Source organism: Bufo bufo, chromosome 1 (assembly GCF_905171765.1).
Source record: "Bufo bufo chromosome 1, aBufBuf1.1, whole genome shotgun sequence".
Classification (NCBI taxonomy): Eukaryota; Metazoa; Chordata; class Amphibia; order Anura; family Bufonidae; genus Bufo; species Bufo bufo.
In genome coordinates this window covers 772,672,427-772,692,156 of record NC_053389.1, presented here as the reverse complement: position 1 = coordinate 772,692,156, position 19,730 = coordinate 772,672,427, and the positions used below count along the sequence as shown (strand labels likewise).

General features: G+C 45.7%; 1 protein-coding gene across 1 annotated transcript; it reads right to left on the bottom strand.

Moving 5' to 3' along the window:
- Positions 1-2,523: 2,523 nt before the first annotated feature.
- Positions 2,524-19,692, bottom strand: LOC120986320 (oocyte zinc finger protein XlCOF6-like). Its single transcript, XM_040414836.1, has 4 exons — positions 19,632-19,692; positions 14,525-14,619; positions 4,445-4,532; positions 2,524-4,307 (listed from the first exon to the last, which is right to left on the bottom strand). Exons 2-4 carry the CDS (start codon positions 14,594-14,596, stop codon positions 2,695-2,697), a joined length of 1,773 nt encoding a protein of 590 aa, XP_040270770.1. The 5' UTR covers positions 14,597-14,619; positions 19,632-19,692; the 3' UTR covers positions 2,524-2,694.
- Between the last annotated feature and the right edge of the window lie 38 nt (positions 19,693-19,730).

The following is a 19,730-nucleotide window of genomic DNA, read 5'->3' as shown; positions in this document are numbered from 1 at the left end:
TGGAACTCTATTTCATTTCTGGTTATATAAAAAATATTATGGAGTAACACGCAAAGATACAAGAATATAATAGCAGGGATTAATAAAAGTTTGGAAAAATGCAATATCTTTCAAATATTGGAAGCAGTCACTCTGACGCAACAGAAATGCAATAAGACACCTCTAATTGTGTTGATGGCTAAAATTTGGAAGGTGGCAAGAGACTTGTGGCCCCAGAGTGGTTTCCATGCTGATACCATACTGTGGGATAATATTTATCTCATAGAATTAAAGTCGATTGAACAAAAAAAATTGGTGGAAACATGGAATATATAAAATAGGCCAGGTATGGGAAGAAGGGGATATAATAACCTATGAAAAACTTAAAGATAACTGTCAACTGAAAAATACAGAGTTGAGGTTTTTCTATTTTCAACTAAAACAAGCACTGAACAAGACGCTAGGAAAAGGCGCACAAATAACTGCCCTACCGCAGCCTTTAGTTAATATCATTAAATTAACACCAGGGAAGAAATTGGTTTCAAGAATATATCAATGCTTGCTATACCAAAAGACCAAGAGAAGAGCAGTTGATAGTCTAATGTGTAAATGGCGAAGGGACCTAAATTCTCAACGGGAAGATTTTTGGGAACTGGCCATACAGGCCAAAAATAAGGTCTCAAGGAATTTTTCTCATAGAATTGCTCAATTTAATATACTGTACCACCTCTACTACTCTCCCAAGATGTTAATGAAGTGTTACAAGTCTAAAGAGTTTGAGTGTCCAAAATGTGGTGAGGTAGGAGCGGATGATATACATGTATTATGGACATGCGTAAAAATCCAAGAGTACTGGGAAAAGGTTTATGAAAAAATAGAGGAATACCACCAGTTTAAAGCGCCAAGGCAATTAGAAAAATGTATTTTGGGGGTGATGGATGGAATGGATGTTCCCCAACACCGAGAGATAGCTTCCAAACTTCTATTCCAGGCCAGGAAATGCATTGTTGGACACTGGGGGGGGGGGGGGGGGGGGGGGAGTGCTGCTCCCACGGTCAAGGAATGGGGGGGCTCCGTTGGTGTTTCGCTTGCCAGGGAGGAATTTCATTTGGTAGGTAAGAAAAAAAATTGATTCGCTAGGTTATGGCAGAAATGGTTAAATAAAAATTGAGCGTTCTTGGAGAGGAAGCATAGGGACCAGGGGCTGTGGGGGAGTTGAGTTGACGGGGAGACTGAAAATGGTGAAGAGACGAGAAATTTTTATTTTTTAGTCTTTCCTTCTTCGGAAGGAGCAAGCGGCGCGCAAAGGGAGGGGGGTGGGGCAATATATATAAATGCAATAATTGAATATGAACAATTTTTGACATGGTGGTGCAGTGCTCTCACATCAGGAAGAGGAGTTTAGCTGGGCCCCACCAAGCCTCGTAGCAGTCGCGTGGTACCTTTGATACCCCATCATCTAAACACTCTTGGATCTGACAGCTATAACTCCTTCCCTTCACATATTCATGCACGCCAAGTGTACATGTGTTCACATGCCGAAGTTCAGGAGGCCCGATCCTTCTCCTCCTAACATCCGCTGAAGGAACGTTGAGGAAACATCTAATACACATTACGCTGTCTGGATGTCCTACCATAACTGGCAGGTTCAACTGATGTTAGACTAATGTGAATGTCCCCCTTAAAGTACAGCATAGCAGATGTGACCGATTCCCTTTAAGAGCCAACATGATATCTTAAAGATCTATCATCTGGATGATGCAAGCACCAATGATGTCCATTCAACCAAGATCGGACTCATATCATATGCTTTGTTTCAAGACATCGATTTTCATCATCTAGCTTTATATTACTTGCCTATCAGGCTTAGTTATAGTCAAAAACTGAAGTGCATACTTTTCCCCAAATGCAATGACCTCGTGCTTGCCCAGATCTTCTGAGAACTTTAGACTTATGAAAGACTGCACATATTGGCAAACAGCTGGTCCTTCATACACTGGCTTTATTTTGCTTTTTATACACGATATCTTCTTCATACACTAATTTTAAGTCCAGCTCCGAAAGTTTAAGGCCAAATTTTTTTTTATTTTAGGCAACTAATGTGAAAACATAGAATTTCTCCACCACTTTTCCTAACAATTATTATAATAAAACAGTAAGTGAAAGATTTTTCTGTTGAGGTGGGTCTACAATTCATGGTAGTCACAACTGTTGAAGACTATATCATCTGGATAGAAGCTACAAGTATAAAATGTATAATTTATAGTTCAATTAATACTTAAATTCACCAGGTTTACAGCCTGGCTACTTTAACACTGGTGTCACCTAAAACGTTGAAAAGGTAAGAGCACAGTAAAGTATATTCATAGTTTAAAAATATTAGAGGCCAAATGGTCTAAAGGTTCATCACGCTGTCATAATCAATGTAATATAGCCTTGGCTAAATCCACACAACCATGGATAATGTCAACCACAAGTTGGACAGAAGTCAACAATATCCATAATGGAGACGTATTAATTCAGGCATGGGCTTTTTTTTTTTAGAAGTCTATGGAATAACACAAATTGGGAGCCATCATGACATAAATTTAGGTTGATCTGATGAAAAATGTATGAGATGATGGGCCAGTAAAATTCACAATCATGTTAGTTCTTCATCTCTGAAATAAGGCATAGGCATTAACAAGTATCTGACATCAGCTCCTTGATGCACATTTAGGTCTTCACCTCATTCGCGGTGGCTGTCACTGATTGTCCGAGGTCTCTTTTCAGATCTAGTGTGCTAGCTGGTTGCTTATCTCTCCGATGGATTCTTTGATGTTTGATTAGTGTCGAACAATCTGTAAAGCTTCTTCCGCAGTCTTTACACATGTACGGTTTTTCCCCAGTGTGAATTCGTTGGTGTTTAACCAAAGTCGAACTATCTGAAAAACACTTTCCACAGACCTTGCAAGGATATGGCTTCTCCCCAGTGTGAATTCTTTGGTGTTTGATTAAGGTTGAGTTGTCTATAAAGCTTTTGTTGCAGTAGTTACACACATAGGGCCTTTCTCCTGTATGTATCCTCTGGTGCTTGACCAAGGTCGAGCTATCTGTAAAGCTTTTACCACATTCTGTGCATGGAAATGGTTTCTCTCCAGTGTGGAAGCGTTGATGGACAATGAGGTGAGAGTTACAGGAGAAGCATTTCCCACATACTGTACATGTATACGGTTTCTCTCCGGTATGGGTCATCTGATGCCTTACCAGTGTCGATCTGGCAGCAAAGGTCCTCCCGCACAGAACGCAGGCAAAAGGTTTTTCACCTGTATGAGTCCTCTGGTGTTTCATCAGAGATGAACTGTCAATGAAACTTTTTCCACATTGCAAGCAAGCAAACGGTTTTTCCCCAGTGTGAGTCCTCTGGTGTTTCACCATAGCTGACTTTTTTGTATACCTGTTTCCACAAGTCATGCACACGAACGGTTTCTCTCCAGTGTGGACCCGTTGATGGATCACAAGGGTTGAGCTGTCAGTGAAGCTTTTTCCACATTCCCGACAAACGAATGGTCGTTCTCCGGTGTGAGTTCTTCGATGCACAATCAGATGAGAGTTACAGGAATAGGTCTTTCCGCACTCCTTGCATGCATAGGGCTTCTCTCCAGTGTGGCTTCTACGATGGACTACCAAGGTAGAGTTCTCGGTGAACCTTTTCCCACATTCACTGCATTCAAATGACTTTTCCCCAGTGTGGATCCTTTGATGTTTAACAAGATTTGACCGGTCTGTAAAACTTTTCCCGCACTCAATGCAAGTGAAGGACTTTTCACGGGTGTGAATCCGATGATGCTTCACTAGATTTGACCGGTCCGTAAAGCTTTTTCCACAAACCGTGCACGCAAAGGGCTTCTCACCCGTGTGGATTCTCTCGTGTTTCACAAGAGACGGACGGTCTGTGAAACATTTCTCACAATAGGAACAAGAGTATGGTCTCTCACCAGCATGAATCCTTTGGTGTATGACAAGGTGTGAGTTATAGGAGAACGTCTTACCGCAAACATTACAAGTGTGCGATTTTTGACCCGTATGGGTCTTTTGGTGCTTCAAAAAAAGAGCACTGTCTGTGAAGCTTTTGCCGCAGTCTATGCAAAGATACGTGGTCATTTCCAACAAATTTCCAGCTTTTGGGTCTGTGGAGTTAAAAATGTTGTAGCAGTTGTCTACCATTCTGGTGTAAGTCATCTCAGAACGGTCTTGAATGTTGTAAACATACTTTTCTGAGGGTATCTTATCGGCTTCTTGATTTGACGTTGCGCATGGTTTTCCTAATTCACTGCTCATTACGATTTCTGCACAAAACAAAACAATATATTAGACATTACCAAAAAAAACGACAAAAACCTATGACGTTCCTTTCCAAAGGGTGAATATTAACGTTCCGATATCAGGTCACCCATCCACCAAATGATGCGACATATACCTATACCTTTGTTGGAATCTTCATAATCAGATGCTGCAGTGTTGATTCTTCCATTCTTTGACGAGCGTTCTTCTTCATAAAACATGGTGGAGATCTAGAGATAAATATTAAAGCCTGTGTCATTGCAGAGACCCATATCTTACCAGGTGTTCTCTGGGTTTATCTGCAAGAACTTGTCAGAAGCTCTAGACAGATAAGTAGAATTAAAATCACCACAAATCTGTCGATGGAGGCACCTAAAAAACGAGCCTACAAAAATGTTTCAACCTGCCTTATTTTGGAGGCTTAAAAACAGGATCAACCCTGTATACTGACAGGTTGATCCTACTTAAAATGATACCTGTCTTGTGAAAATCGGTTGCAGCATTCCAGAGAGTAAAGACTTTTATTCATTATGCAAATTAGGGTTTATGTGGGCTAAGGGGTGGGGCCTAGCCCCTCAGCTTTCCACTGCTGGTCACACCTCTCAGCTTACTGATGCTCTCATCTGCTTAAAGGGGTTGGCCACTTTCTGGTAATTGTTGACCAATGTGCTTGTGAGATGATTATATGGCACTTACTAATATAGCCTTTGTTGAAATTCTGCACCATTTTCTACATTTCATAAGGTATGCCCTCTTTTTTACATGTGCTGTCCTCGTGGAGGTCCTGTCCATAAAATGGCCGGTGATAGAAGGTTATATGACCATGCAAAATCAACTCAATGTGATGTCTCCTCCATTCAAACACACTGCACTAAACTCCCAATAGAACAAGTACAGATGGCAGGTGCAGTGTATTTGAATGGGAGAGACATCACATGGAGATTATTTGCCTGGTCACATGATCCTCCTCCAGCAGCCATTTTATGGACAGGACCTCTGTATGGACAGCACAAAAGTCTTGGCAAACATGGAGACATACTGTCACGGATGAAGTTAGCAGATAGCTGGAACATATAAATAAACGAGTGACTGGCTTGATCCCAAACTAAGGAGCTTATAGGTGAGCCCTATAAAACCCTAAGAGCTCTCCCTGACTGCTATGCACATGCAAGGGTCTGTATGGTAGACGATTGCATGCCCGCGTACCTAATACTGTGTGACACCTGAAAACCCTATAATAGTGAGGGGACACGACCACCGGCTCCCTGCACTTAATACGGACGGAGTCAGGGTCACCTAGAATCAAGCCAGCAAGGAAACACAATAAAGTAAATGACTTATCTGAACAAACAGCAGAAGCAGCCTCCAGCAGTGAACACCACATCCAGGAAGTAGTATAAACCGCAAAGTGAGGCAGTATGGGAGGGATTATAAAGGAAGACAATTAGTTGAAATAAGTGACACCTGGCAGAAGGAAAGGAGATGAGAAAGTGAAACCAAAACAAAGAACATCATACAAGAGGTAGAAAAGAACGTCTGCCAGATCTTCTCACAGAACTGGCAGTGACAGTACCCCTCCCTCTATGGGTGGACTCCGGACACTCAGAGTCCACCTTCTCAGGATGAGACCTATGGAAAGCCCTGATGAGACGAGTAGGCCTTAATGTCCGCCACTGGGACCCACATCCTCTCCTCAGGACCATAACCCTCCCAATGAACGAGGTACTGAAGAGAACCGCGGATAATGCGAGAATCCACAATCCTAGAGACCTGAAATTCAAGATTACCATCAACAATAATCGGAGGAGGAGGCAAAGAGGAGGGTACAGTGGGTTGGACATAAGGTTTTAATAGTGACTTGTGAAAAACATTATGGATCTCAAGACGGAAGGCAACGGGATTGATTACGGACAAGATCTTGTAAGGCCCAATAAACTTAGGACCCAACTTCCAGGAGGGAACCTTCAGTTTGATATTCTTTGTAGACAACCACACCAGATCACCAACATTCAGGTCCGGACCAGGCACACGTCTCTTATCCGCCACACGCTTATATCTCTCACTCATCCTCTTCAGATTACCCTGAATCTTTTGCCAAATAAATGACAAAGACGAGGAAAATCTCTCCTCATCAGGTAAACCAGAAGACCCCTCTCCAGAGAATGTCCCAAACTGCGGATGAAACCCATATGCACCAAAAAATTGTGACTTATCAGAGGACTCCTGGCGACAGTTATTTAAAGCAAACTCAGCAAGGGACAAAAAAGAATACCAATCCTCCTGATTCTCCGCCACAAAACAGCGCAGATATGTCTCCAGATTCTGATTGACGCGTTCGGTCTGACCATTCGACTGCGGGTGAAAAGCAGAAGAGAACGAGAACCGAACCCCCAAGCGAGAACAGAAGGCCTTCCAGAATCTGGAAACAAATTGCGTGCCCCTATCAGAAACGATGTCTGAAGGAATGCCATGCAACTTAACAATATGATCAACAAACGCTTGCACCAGCGTCTTAGCATTGGGTAACCCAGGAAAGGGAATGAAATGTGCCATTTTGCTAAAACGGTCCAGTATCCACCAGAATCACAGTCTTCCCCGAGGAACGAGGCAGGTCCGTAATGAAGTCCATGGACAGATGCGTCCAAGGACGGGAAGGAATGGGTAACGGGAGGAGTGAACCCGATGGCCGTGAATGAGGGACCTTGGCACGAGCGCAGGTCTCGCAGGCTGCCACAAAACCCTCAACCGTCTTACGAAGAGCCGGCCACCAGAATCTCCGAGCAATGAGATCCACTGTGGCTCTACTCCCCGGGTGCCCAGCAAGGACAGTATCGTGGTGCTCCTTAAAAACTTTGTGTCGTAAAGCGAGAGGCACAAACAACCTCCCAGGAGGACAAAGATCAGGAGCCTCTGCCTGGGCTGCCTGAACCTCTGCCTCTAAATCAGGATAAAGAGCAGAGACGACCACCCCTTCAGCCAAAATGGGACCCGGGTCTTCAAAGTTCCCCCCTCCCGGAAAACAACGTGACAGAGCATCCGCCTTCACATTTTTAACCCCAGGGCGGAACGTAACAACAAAATTAAACCTAGAAAAGAACAAAGACCATCTGGCCTGTCTCGGGTTCAGACGCTTGGCTGATTCCAAGTAGGCCAGATTCTTATGGTCGGTAAACACGGTAATAGGGTGTCTGGCTCCCCCTAACCAATGGCGCCATTCCTCAAAAGCTAATTTGATGGCCAACAACTCTCTATCTCCCACATCGTAATTTCTCTCTGCAGAGGAGAGTTTCCTTGAGAAAAAGGCACACGGTCGCCATTTGGCAGGAGAGGGACCCTGAGATAAGACCGCACCCACACCCACCTCAGAAGCATCCACCTCAACAATAAAAGGTAGAGAGACATCAGGTTGTAAAAAAATGGGAGCGGAAGCAAAACTCTCTTTAATACTAGAAAAGGCTTTAAGCGCATCTACTGACCACGAGGAAAAATCCACCCCCTTTTTAGTCATATCAGTGAGTGGTTTAACAACAGAGGAATAATTCAAAATGAACTTTCTGTAATAATTGGCAAAACCCAAAAACCGCATCAGCGCCTTCTGATTCGCAGAAAGCTCCCAATCAAGCACAGTGCAGACCTTCTCAGGGTCCATCCGAAAACCAGAAGCAGAGAGAAGAAAACCAAGAAATTGAATCTCCGGAACCGCAAACACACATTTTTCCAGTTTAGCGTATAATTTATTCTCCCGCAGAATCAGCAAGACCTGACGTAGGTGGTCCCGATGAGTCTTGAAATCAGGAGAAAAAATCAAAATGTCATCTAGATACACCATTACAAATTTCCCCATTAAATGATAAAAAATGCTGTTCACAAAATGTTGGAAGACGGCCGGAGCATACATCAAACCAAAGGGCATAACCAAATTCTCGAAATGACCCTCAGGGGTATTGAAGGCCGTCTTCCATTCGTCCCCTTCCCTGACCCTGACTAGGTTGTATGCTCCTCTTAAATCCAAGTTAGAAAAAACTTTAGCCTCAACAATCTGGTTAAACAGGTCTGGGATCAGAGGAAGCGAATATGGGTCACAAATCGTGATACGGTTCAGCTTTCTGAAATCCAGACAAGGTCTTAAAAAAGCATATTTTTTCTTAACAAAAAAAAAAAAACTGCGGCAACAGGTGACTTCGAGGGTCGGATGTGTCCCTTTCTCAGGCTCTCAGAGATATAAGTACCCATAGCGACTCTTTCAGGTTGGGAGAGATTGTATAGTCGTGATTTTGGCAACTTGGCGCCTGGGATGAGATTAATAGGACAGTCGTATTCCCAGTGAGGGCGCAACTCCTGGACACCACTCTCGGAAAACACATCCGAAAATTCAGAGAGAAAAGATGGTACCGTCTTGGTAGAAACCTCTGAAAGAGACGCCGTGAGGCAATTCTCTCTGCAAAACTCACTCCAACCATTTATTTGCCTTGCTTGCCAATCAATGGTGGGGTTATGTTTAGTGAGCCAGGGTAGCCCCAACACAAGAGGAGTAGGTAATCCGCTTAAGACGAAACATGACATATCCTCAACATGAGCGTCACCCACAGTCAAATGGATATTGTGAACTATGCCCTTTAACGATCTTTGAGAAAGTGGAGCGGAATCGATAGCAAAAACAGGTATATCCTTTTCCAAAGTGCATACCTGGAAACCATGCGTTGTTGCAAATTGATTATCAATGAGATTGACAGCTGCTCCACTATCTACAAAAATCTCACAAACAATGTTCTTGCTGTCTAGCGCCACCCTGGCAAGTAGGAGAAAACGGGAACTACAAGCAAATGGCAAACCTTCAATTTCCGCATCAACCTTGCCAATAGTAGCAAATGGAAAGTTTTTAGAGGGTTTTTTTTGTTTTGTTTTTTATTACCCTCAGAAAACGCCACGAATCTCTTAGAGGGGCAAACATTAGCCAAATGATTTATACCCCCACAACAGAAACAAACCCTCCTCTGAGAGCTGAATCCTCTACTATCAGAGGCAAGCAAACCCAGCTGCATGGCCTCCTCCTCAGAGGGGATTGAGACAGACTGAGACCCCTGCGCACTGAATGAGACAGCCCCACTGTCCTTGGGCTGAATATGACAGGAAAGAGTAGTCTCCTCTCTCTCTCTAAGACGCCTGTCAATACAAACAGCTAGAGACATGGCTGGCTTTAACGACGTTGGTCTCTCATGAAAAGCCAATGCATCTTTTAATCTTTCCGAAAGACCATGGCAAAATTGACTTCGGAGTGCAGCATCGTTCCAACCAGTATCAGCTGCCCATCTCCGAAATTCAGAACAATATATCTCTGCGGACTGTTTACCCTGGCATCAAAGAAGCAGTTTAGATTCAGCCAGAGCAATACGATCCGGGTCATCATATATCTGCCCCAGGGCTACAAAAAATTCATCCACTGATCGGAGGGGCCGTGCCCCCACCGGCAGCGAAAAGGCCCAAGACAGAGCGTTATCCCCGAGCATCGAGATGATGATCCCCACCCTCTGCTCCTCATCACCAGAGGAATGGGGAAGTAGGCGAAAATGGAGTTTGCAAGCCTCTCTAAACAAACAAAATTCTCACTATCCCCGGAGAACGTATCCGGGAGCGAGATCTTAGGCTCGGAACAAACTCCATGAACGCCAGTAGAATCGGTCACCTGAAACTGAGACACAGTTTTACGGAGATCTGCTACCTCCAGCGAAAGACATGCATGCGGTCAATCAAGGCTGAAACCGGATCCATGCTTAAGACGGTTATGACATTTTAGGCTACTTTCACACTTGCGTTCGGGGTTCCGCTTGTGAGTTCCGTTTGAAGGCTCTCACAAGCGGCCCCGAACGTACAGCCCCAATGCATTCTGAGTGGATGCGGATCCGCTCAGAATGCATCAGTTTGGCACCGTTTGGCCTCCGTTCCGCTCAGCAGGCGGACACCCGAACGCAGCTTGCAGCGTTCGGGTGTCCGCCTGGCCGTGCGGAGCCAAACGGATCCGTCCAGACTTACAATGCAAGTCAATGGAAACGGATCCGTTTGACGTTGACACAATATGGTGCAATTGCAAACGGATCCGTCCCCCATTGACTTTCAATGTAAAGTCAGGAGTCCCTATTAATATACCATCAGATCGGAGTTTTCTCCAATCCGATGGTATATTTTAACTTGAAGCGTCCCCATCACCATGGGAACGCCTCTATGTTAGAATATACCATCGGATTTCAGTTAGATCGTGAAACTCAGATCCGACAGTATATTCTAACACAGAGGCGTTCCCATGATGATGGGGACGCTTCAAGTTAGAATATACTAAAAGAACTGTGTACATGACTGCCCCCTGCTGCCTGGCAGCACCCGATCTCTTACAGGGGGCTGTGATCCGCACAATTAACCCCTCAGGTGCCGCACCTGAGGGGTTAATTGTGCGTATCATGGCCCCCTGTAAGAGATCGGGTGCTGCCAGGCAGCAGGGGGCAGACCCCCCCTCCCTCCCTCCCCTGTATTTAACTCATTGGTGGCCAGTGCGACCCCCCTCCCTCCCCTGTATTTAACTCATTGGTGGCCAGTGCGGGCCGCTACTGCAGTCCTGGCTGCCATGGTTACTTAGCAATTTTAGAAGCATTATACTTACCTGCGATGTCTGTGACCGGCCGGGCGCTCCTCCTACTGGTAAGTGAAAGGTCTGTGCTATAAGCAATGCGCCGCACAGACCTTTCACTTACCAGTAGGAGGAGCGCCCCGGCCGGTCACAGACATCGCAGGTAAGTATAATGCTTCTAAAATTGATAAGTAACCATGGCAGCCAGGACTGCAGTAGCGTCTTGGCTGCCATGGTAACCGATCGGAGCCCCAGCGATTAAACTGGGACTCCGATCGGAACTCTCCGCTGCCACCAATGATGGGGGGTCGGTCATTTTAATTAGGGGGGAGGGGGGGCCGGCCGCACTGGCCAACAATGAGTTAAATACAGGGGAGGGAGGGAGGGAGGGGGGCCGCACTGGCCACCAATGAGTTAAATACAGGGGAGGGAGGGAGGGGGGGGGGGGTCTGCCCCCTGCTGCCTGGCAGCACCCGATCTCTTACAGGGGGCCATGATATTCACAATTAACCCCTCAGGTGCGGCACCTGAGGGGTTAATTGTGCGGATCACAGCCCCCTGTAAGAGATCGGGTGCTGCCAGGCAGCAGGGGGCAGTCATGTACACAGTTCTTTTAGTATATTCTAACTTGAAGCGTCCCCATCACCATGGGAATGCCTCTGTGTTAGAATATGCTGTCGGATCTGAGTTTTCACAAAGTGAAAAATCACATCTGAAAAAAACAGTTATGCAGACGGATCCGTTCTGAACGGATGCAAGCGTTTGCATTATAGGAGCGGATCCGTCTGTGCAGACACCAGACGGATCCGCTCCGAACGCAAGTGTGAAAGTAGCCTTATAATGTCACGGATGAAGTTAGCAGATAGCTGGAACATATAAATAAACGAGCGACTGGCTTGATCCCAAACTAAGGAGCTTATAGGTGAGCCCTATAAAACCCTAAGAGCTCTCCCTGACTGCTATGCACATGCAAGGGTCTGTATGGTAGACGATTGCATGCCCGCGCACCTAATACTGTGTGGCACCTGAAAACCCTATAATAGTGAGGGGACACGACCACCGACTCCCTGCACTTAATACGGACGGAGTCAGTGTCACCTAGAATCAAGCCAGCAAGGAAACACAATAAAGTAAATGACTTATCTGAACAAACAGCAGAAGCAGCCTCCAGCAGTGAACACCTCATCCAGGAAGTAGTATAAACCGCAAAGTGAGGCAGTATGGGAGGGATTATAAAGGAAGACTATTAGTCGAAATAAGTGACACCTGGCAGAAGGAAAGGAGATGAGAAAGTGAAAACAAAACAAAGAACATCATACAAGAGGTAGAGAAGAACGTCTGCCAGATCTTCTCACAGAACTGGCGGTGACACATACCTTATGAAATATAGGAAATGGTGCAGAATTTCAACAAAGATTATATTAGTAAGTGTCATTGTCACAGAAGTTCCCGCGACAGGTGGCAGGAGATCGGTGAGACTGGCAACACAGGGTTGGACCTGACATGTTTGGATCAAATGACGTCTGTGTTGTTTCTGGCGCTTGTCACACCTTCTTTCCCCAGGTGTGACTATTGTGGTCAATTAACCTTCTCTATTTATTGTTGTTTCTCCCACTATCCTGTGCAGTTTATAGCTTCTGTTGGAGTTGTGGATAGCTGGTGTGTGGATCTCAGCTGAGTGCCTGGTGCTGCCATAGCCACTTGAAGTTGTTTGGGTTATTTTGTGTGTTGCATTTCCCTGTCATTTGTATTAAGGCCTGAGGGAGACTGCTGTTCGTCCTATAGGGTGAGTTAGGACATTAGGTATTCCTGTGTATGAACTCACCTACCTCTGGGGTCTGTTCATACTGGTAGTTAGTCAGGACTTTGATTATGGTTTTACTAGGAGGTGTCCATCTCCTTTCCCTAGTTTCCAGGCCTTATTCCCTCACCCCTTTCCCTCCTATGTTCGGTGTGGTGTTTCCCTCCCACACCCGAACGTGACAGTTATATAATCATATCACAAGCACATTGGTCAACAATAACCAGAAAGTGGACATTCCCTTTAAAGAATAAAATATTTAGGTTTTTTTTTCCCCTTAGGAACATTGCAACCAATTTTCCCAAGACAGGTATCATTTTAATCAGCAGGATCAATCCTGCCAGACAGGATATCTGATTTAAAGAGGACCTTTCATGGGTCCAGACATTATGAAATAAGTCACAGCCAGGAAGAAAAACTCACCTTTTCCCTGGCTGTGACGCTCTCCGCTGTGATTGGACCGCGCTACAGCCAGGGAGAAGGAGACGGCCATTGAGAAACAGGGCAGTCTCCTCCTCCCTGTACCGATGCTATTCATTAGCATATCAGGCGGGCAAAGTGAACTGGAACGGAGCGCCGGACAGACACACTAGTAAGCGATATTACATTCATGAATTATGTCCTACACAACCCCCTACTTATTTCATAATGTCTGGACCCATGAAAGGTCCTCTTTAATAGGATTGATCCTGCCGACAGGTGATCTTTAAAAGTGTGTTGTCCAGTTTATAAAACCGTTCAAGAGATTTAAAGGGGTTATCCAATACTAAAAACTGCCCCCCATATGCCGGGCCCCTCACAGGCAATATACTTACCCCACTCCCTGCGCGCACCTAGTCCCCGCACCACCGCCGCTGCTGCTTCTCACTGTGCACGGATGAAAACATCTGGAGGCTAGTCCCCGTCTGCCATTGGCTGCTCCCCCGACACTGGATTTTTTTCATTCGCGCACGGGGAAAAGCAGCGGCGGCGATGCGGGGACCAGGAGCGGCGCAGGGAGCTGGGTAAGTTGTTTTTTTTTGCATTGACACATTCCAAAATCTATAACTTTTTGGTATTTCTGTCGACAAAACTTGTTTTCTATAAGGATGGGTTGAATTTTTGGTACCATTTTAGGCTATATCTAATTTATATATTTTTTTTTATTCAAAGCAATTCTGCTATTATGTTTTACAGGTTTTTTGGCGCCGTGAAAAACATGACGAAGTTTACACAATGGCCTAGACCAGGCATGGCCAACCTGAGGCTCTCCAGCTGTTGCAAAACTACAACTCCCAGCATGCTCAGACTGCCTACAGCTATCAGCCTGCAGCAGGGCATGGTGGGAGTTGTAGTTTGGCCATGCCTGGCCTAGACTTACTAACGAGTCTGCGCCAAAAATCTGTTTAAAAAGTAACGCAATTTGATGCATTTAAGGTTTGTACACTTTTTTTCCCCCGACATGGTCGATAAGAGGGTGCGGCTTACCTGAAAGGGGGGAACATTTGAAAGGAAACGGCCTAAGATGCACCATTTGCACCAAATCCAACCAATAGTTTGTATACAATCTAAGAAAATTGTCTATCCTTGCGCCACATTTATCATCCAGCCTGAGCCCCTGTGACAGATCTGGGGTAGGTCTAGACGGCGTCTCTAAGCTTACACCATCTACAGGGTGATTAAATCTGGGCCAATGTGTTATCTTATTTCTATAGGTCATTAGGGTTGCATCTGTAGCATATATCTGCTTTTATTTCTAGAAGAGAAATGCTCCTGAATGAGGTTGATGAGATGATAATGCTCCACTGCACGGCAAGCCCCACCTTACGATTTTCTTGTGAGTTCTCATTTTCAGACATCTGCTCCTCAGCAGCGGTGGGATCACTTTCCGACATCTTCGGAAAAGATGTGGCTGAAGCTATAGGTAGAGAAAGCACAGAGAATAATTTAGCAGTATCTCCAATCCAAGTTGTCTACAACCCCAAAGAGGGAGGTGTGGACATATTTATTCAGTGAGCTCCGACACATGCGTGCTTCATACTACGTACTCCTAGCCACCTGCACAACAGCTCCTTCACTAAGCATGTTCTGCTGCTGTTCTCCAGCGAGACTGCAGAGCTGGAGGACCACAAGATGTGCAAAGATGGCGCCAGGAGAGGGACTAGGCTGGACAAGAAAAGGAGAAGAGTCGTGTACGTGGAGGTGCTAGTTTTAGGTGACAATGCAGCAATAGGCATGATGGGTGTGGTTGGATTCGATGCCAGGAAATGCTGTGGACATGGCGCATACGGAGACTGTGCAACCTGTGGCTCTCCAGCTGTTGCAAAACTACAACTCCCATCATGCCATGACAGGCTGAAGCAATCAGGGCATGTCAGGAGTTCTAGTTTTGCAACAACTAGAGAGCCACAGGTTGGAGAGAGCAATGATTTGGAGTGATATCCAAACTCCTCATATGTAATATTTAGCCGATTTCTGAATATACATGTTGGGTTCGGAAAGCCCCTTTAAGGACTTGCTTTTGCAGAATTTGATCCTAACTGGGTTGTTTTTTTTTTAGCAATGTCTATAGAAGTATTATTTAGAACAGCCCTACATAACAGAAGGAACCAATATGTCTTCTAAACATAGTCAATCAAGCTGTAGAACATGGAAGGCAAGGACCCCTCGATTTTTTGTGGGGTTTGAACAAACACTTGAAGTGAGCGTATACCTCAGTGATCATTCTTTCAAAATGGAGAACATGGATATTTAGGAATATTCTTCTACTCTATGAAGGGACAGAAGATGCAGAGAAATCGCCTGACTACTGTCTACAGAAATGGAATGAAGGGTCTTCTAGAAGGGTGGTCATCTCAAAAGTAGGGGGTCAGAATACAAAGGATATGAGGGAATAGACTAGATTGGGTGTGGTGTTCACAAAACGGTGGACTTTCTGAGTGGTTTCGTCCTGTTGGTTGCCTTGACTCGTCACCAGAGAAGGTCTGTTGGAGATGGTTGTTCACAATGTGGACCACTTTATATTAGGACATCAATATGATAAGCTGCTATACACAGGATAGGTGATAAATGTCGGCTCGCTGGAGGTCTGAATGCAGGGACTCCCAGCTATCTCCTGAGAACGGAGGTCCCTGAGTCCTCCATTTGTATGGAGCAGTAGTCCACCCCTCTTTTCACTTCTATGAGACAGATGAAGGGTGGACCTTAAGGATATTTGGAGGCCGGATATCCAGACCTCCAGAGGACTGGCTACACCAACTAGTGTAGTGGGAAATGATCTAAGGGGTCTTTTACACAGGCCATGGATCTGGCAAATCTGCCTGTCTGAATGTGCCACCGAGCCCCTCACAATTATGACATCTTTCATGCTGCACATCGCTCTTTGTAAGCAGGAACATACTGCTGACAAACAAGGAAAGTGTATGGGGATGAATGATCACACTAGCGACTGTTCATCCCCATAAAGAGAGATGAGTAATAAGGAGGCAATGATCAGGAATGAACACTCCTCAATCTGCCCGCGTAAATGCGCCTAATTTAAAGAGCTGCATTCAAAGTTCTGCCAGTCGTACTAACGTTGACAGAGAACACTGGTAGATTTCAGCTCTGAAGCCTGCAGAATTGTAAATGCAGGTTTGGAATATAATACAGGATGGATAATAATGTTTCTGAGTGTGTTTAGGGTACTTTCACACTAGCGTTTTTCTTTTCCGGCATAGAGTTCCGTCACAGGGGCTCTATACCGGAAAAGAACTGATCAGTTTTATCCCCATGCATTCTGAATGGAGAGTAATCCGTTCAGGATGCATCAGGATGTCTTCAGTTCAGTCAGGCAAAACTTCAGGCAAAAGAGAAAACGACAGCATGCTACGGTTTTATCTCCGGTGAAAAAAACTGAAGACTTGCCAGATCCGGCATTCAAATCACCGGAATGCCGGAGCCGTCCTTCTGGTCTGCGCATGCGCAGACCAAAAAAAAGGTGAAAAATTGAATTGCCGGATCCGTTTTGCCGGATGACACCGGAAAGACGGATCCGGCATTTCAATGCATCTTTTTGACTGATCAGGCATTTTTAAGACTGATCAGGATCCTGATCAGTTACTAATGCCATCAGTTGGCATACGTTTTGCCGGATCCGGCAGGCAGTTTCGGCGATGGAACTGCTTGCCGGATCACTCTGCCGCAAGTGTGAAAGTAGCCTAATGGGACTTTCACACTAGCGTTAGTGTGATCCGGCAGGCAGTTCCGTCGTCGGAGCTGTCTGCCGGAGCCGCCGATCAGTGTGACAAATGCATTACTAGAACGGATCCGTCTCTCTGCTTGTCATGCGGATGGACGGATCCGTCTTGCAGTCTTTTTCACAGTTTTCCCGGTCATGCTGCGGTATTATGTCCAGCCAAAACGCCTGACTGAACGGAAGTCATACTGATGCAAACTGAACGGATTTCTATGCATTCAGAATGCATTGGGATATGCCTGATCAGTTATTTTCCGTCATAGAGCCCTTTTGACGGAACTCTATGCCGGAAAAGAATAACGCTAGTGTGAAAGTAGCCTGATTCATCAGCCATGGCAACGCAACCAAGAACGCTGCCTATCTTTACATCTTACAGTGGATGATAGGGGTATTCCAGATTTAAAGCTTAAAGGGATTGTTCACTTTGTACATAAATCGCAGTAATGCCATATACTAGTGTGTAATGGCATAAATCACCTCTGGACTTACCTTAGGCCAGAGTCCACTGCCCACCCCATGTCCATGGGTAGTGGCATAAACAGATGTCGCGTCCTTAGTCTTTCCAAGATGGTGCTTCTGTCCTCTACTGCACATGCGCTGAAAGCACTCAACACAGTAATAAATACAGGACATCCAGGGAAGTGATGGTGCATTGATCACATTTCAGTAAAAGACAGAAGAACCATCTTGGAAAAAAATGACCAAATCTCATGAGAACACCTCGTTGCGGCGCTATGCCCCTAGTTCGGTTTTGGCACCTAATATGGTAATCGCCAGCATCAGTGCAAGGAGGAGGAGGCCTCAGCTCTTCTCAGTGGGCGTCTCCTTCCCTGGCTGTGACTGGACAGCATCACATCCAGGGAAGGAGACGCCCACTGAGAAGAGCTGAGGTCTCCTCCTCCTTGCACTGATGCTGGCGATTACCATATTAGGCGCCAAAACCAAACTAGGGGCGCAACAGAGGAGCGGATCTTGAAAAAAAAAAAAAAAAGCGGGATGGCATGTCCCGAACCTGGACTACAGTATGAGGTATTGCTTTATTTAAAAAAAAATAATAAATGGTGACAGGTCCTCTTCAAATGATAAGAACTACAGAGGAAGGAGAGGACACCTCTCCAAACACATCTACAGATTAAAGATGAATTCCGGTTTTGCAATTTTTGACATCAACTAACAGGTAACAACCTGTTTATCTGTAACGCCCCGTTTTCCTGCACTCCATGGCGGTCCCGTGACATTTTCCACTGCGTTGGTTCCCGATGACATCACATCTACATCTGAGGCGTGGCTAGGCTTGTAAGGATCTACCCTGGAGACACATCATCATCAATGACCTTGCCTCTAAAGGGCGGTGTTCTTCTCAGTATCCTGGACCATGCCCTGTAGACGTGATGTCAGACATGATTCTGGGTTTTCCGGCAGGGCTTCAAGCAGGCTTGGATCTGTGAGGTTCAAGCTGAGAGGGGAAGTACAGCCTGATGCTACCGACGGCCCCCGTGAGGCTTACACTGGCTCCAGAGCCTAGAGGAGCAGCTAATCGGAGCTCCATTAACCCACAGCCATCAATAGTGAGGTAAACACAAGCTGCTCACTTCATAATGTCTTAAGCCTCATTCACACTCCAGTGTTTCGTCAGTAATTTCCATCAGTGACTGTGAGCCAAAATCAGGATGGGAGCTCTTGTAGAAAATCTTCCTCGCTAGAGACGGGAACCTCTCTGCGTCTGACCTCAGTAGGGACAAGAGGACAATGGAGGATGGTGGTGGGAAGTACCTTTATAACCTCTCTGTTCCTGGTCCCAAGAAGGTCAAGAGGACCACCTCCAGTGCTGCTGTCACGAGGTATGGACTGGAGTTTTTAACATCACTACCCATGGACACCGGGGAAGGGGGGGCATCACCACATGGCCTAAGGTAGGTCCAGAGGCGACTGCCAGGACGGATTTTCATTATTTGGTAGTAAGTAGTGTTGAGCGAACTTCTGTTTTAAGTTCGGCGTCTAAAGTTCGGCTTCCGGTTAGCGGAGAATCCCGATATGGATTCCGAATTCCGTTGTGGTCCGTGGTAGCGGAATCAATAATGGCCGATTATTGATTCCGCTACCACGGACCACAACGGAATCCATATCGGGATTCTCCGCTAACCGGAAGCCGAACTTTAGACGCCGAACTTAAAACAGAAGTTTGCTCAACACTAGTAGTAAGTAGTGTTGAGCGAACTTGTCTGTGTTTTAAGTTCGGGTTATCGAAGAATCGCGTTATGGATTCTAAATTCCGTTATGGTCCGTAGTAGCGGAATCCATAACTCGATTCTTCGAAAACCCGAACTTTAGACGTCGAACTTGAAACACAAGTTCGCTCAACACTAGTAGTAAGCCATGGCAGCTCATGTTCTATGACAGCATGCAGAGATCTTGAAAACATAAGAAACTGATACATGAAGTAGAAAATGTGTATGTCTGTAAACTAGCAGTACCCCACTGTCATCAGCAGGGGGCGCTTAAGAGATGTCGTAACTGCATTTTGGGGGTGTGCAGTTCGCTCCTGTATCGTGCACATGTCCTGTGTGATCGATTTGCGTCATGGGGCGACGTCTAGAGTTAGAGAGACAGTCAGCATGGAGGACGGCTGCTCCCTGCGCTCACAACGTAGCTGAATCATCCCTCTCCATCAGCCGCAGCGCCTGTCCCCTTACCTGGTACAGCCCGCAGCCTTTGTGTAGGAAGGAAAGGGATGTGGCCTGCAGTCAGCCTTCTGATTGGCTGCTGCGCCGTGTGACGTAGTCAAGAAACCA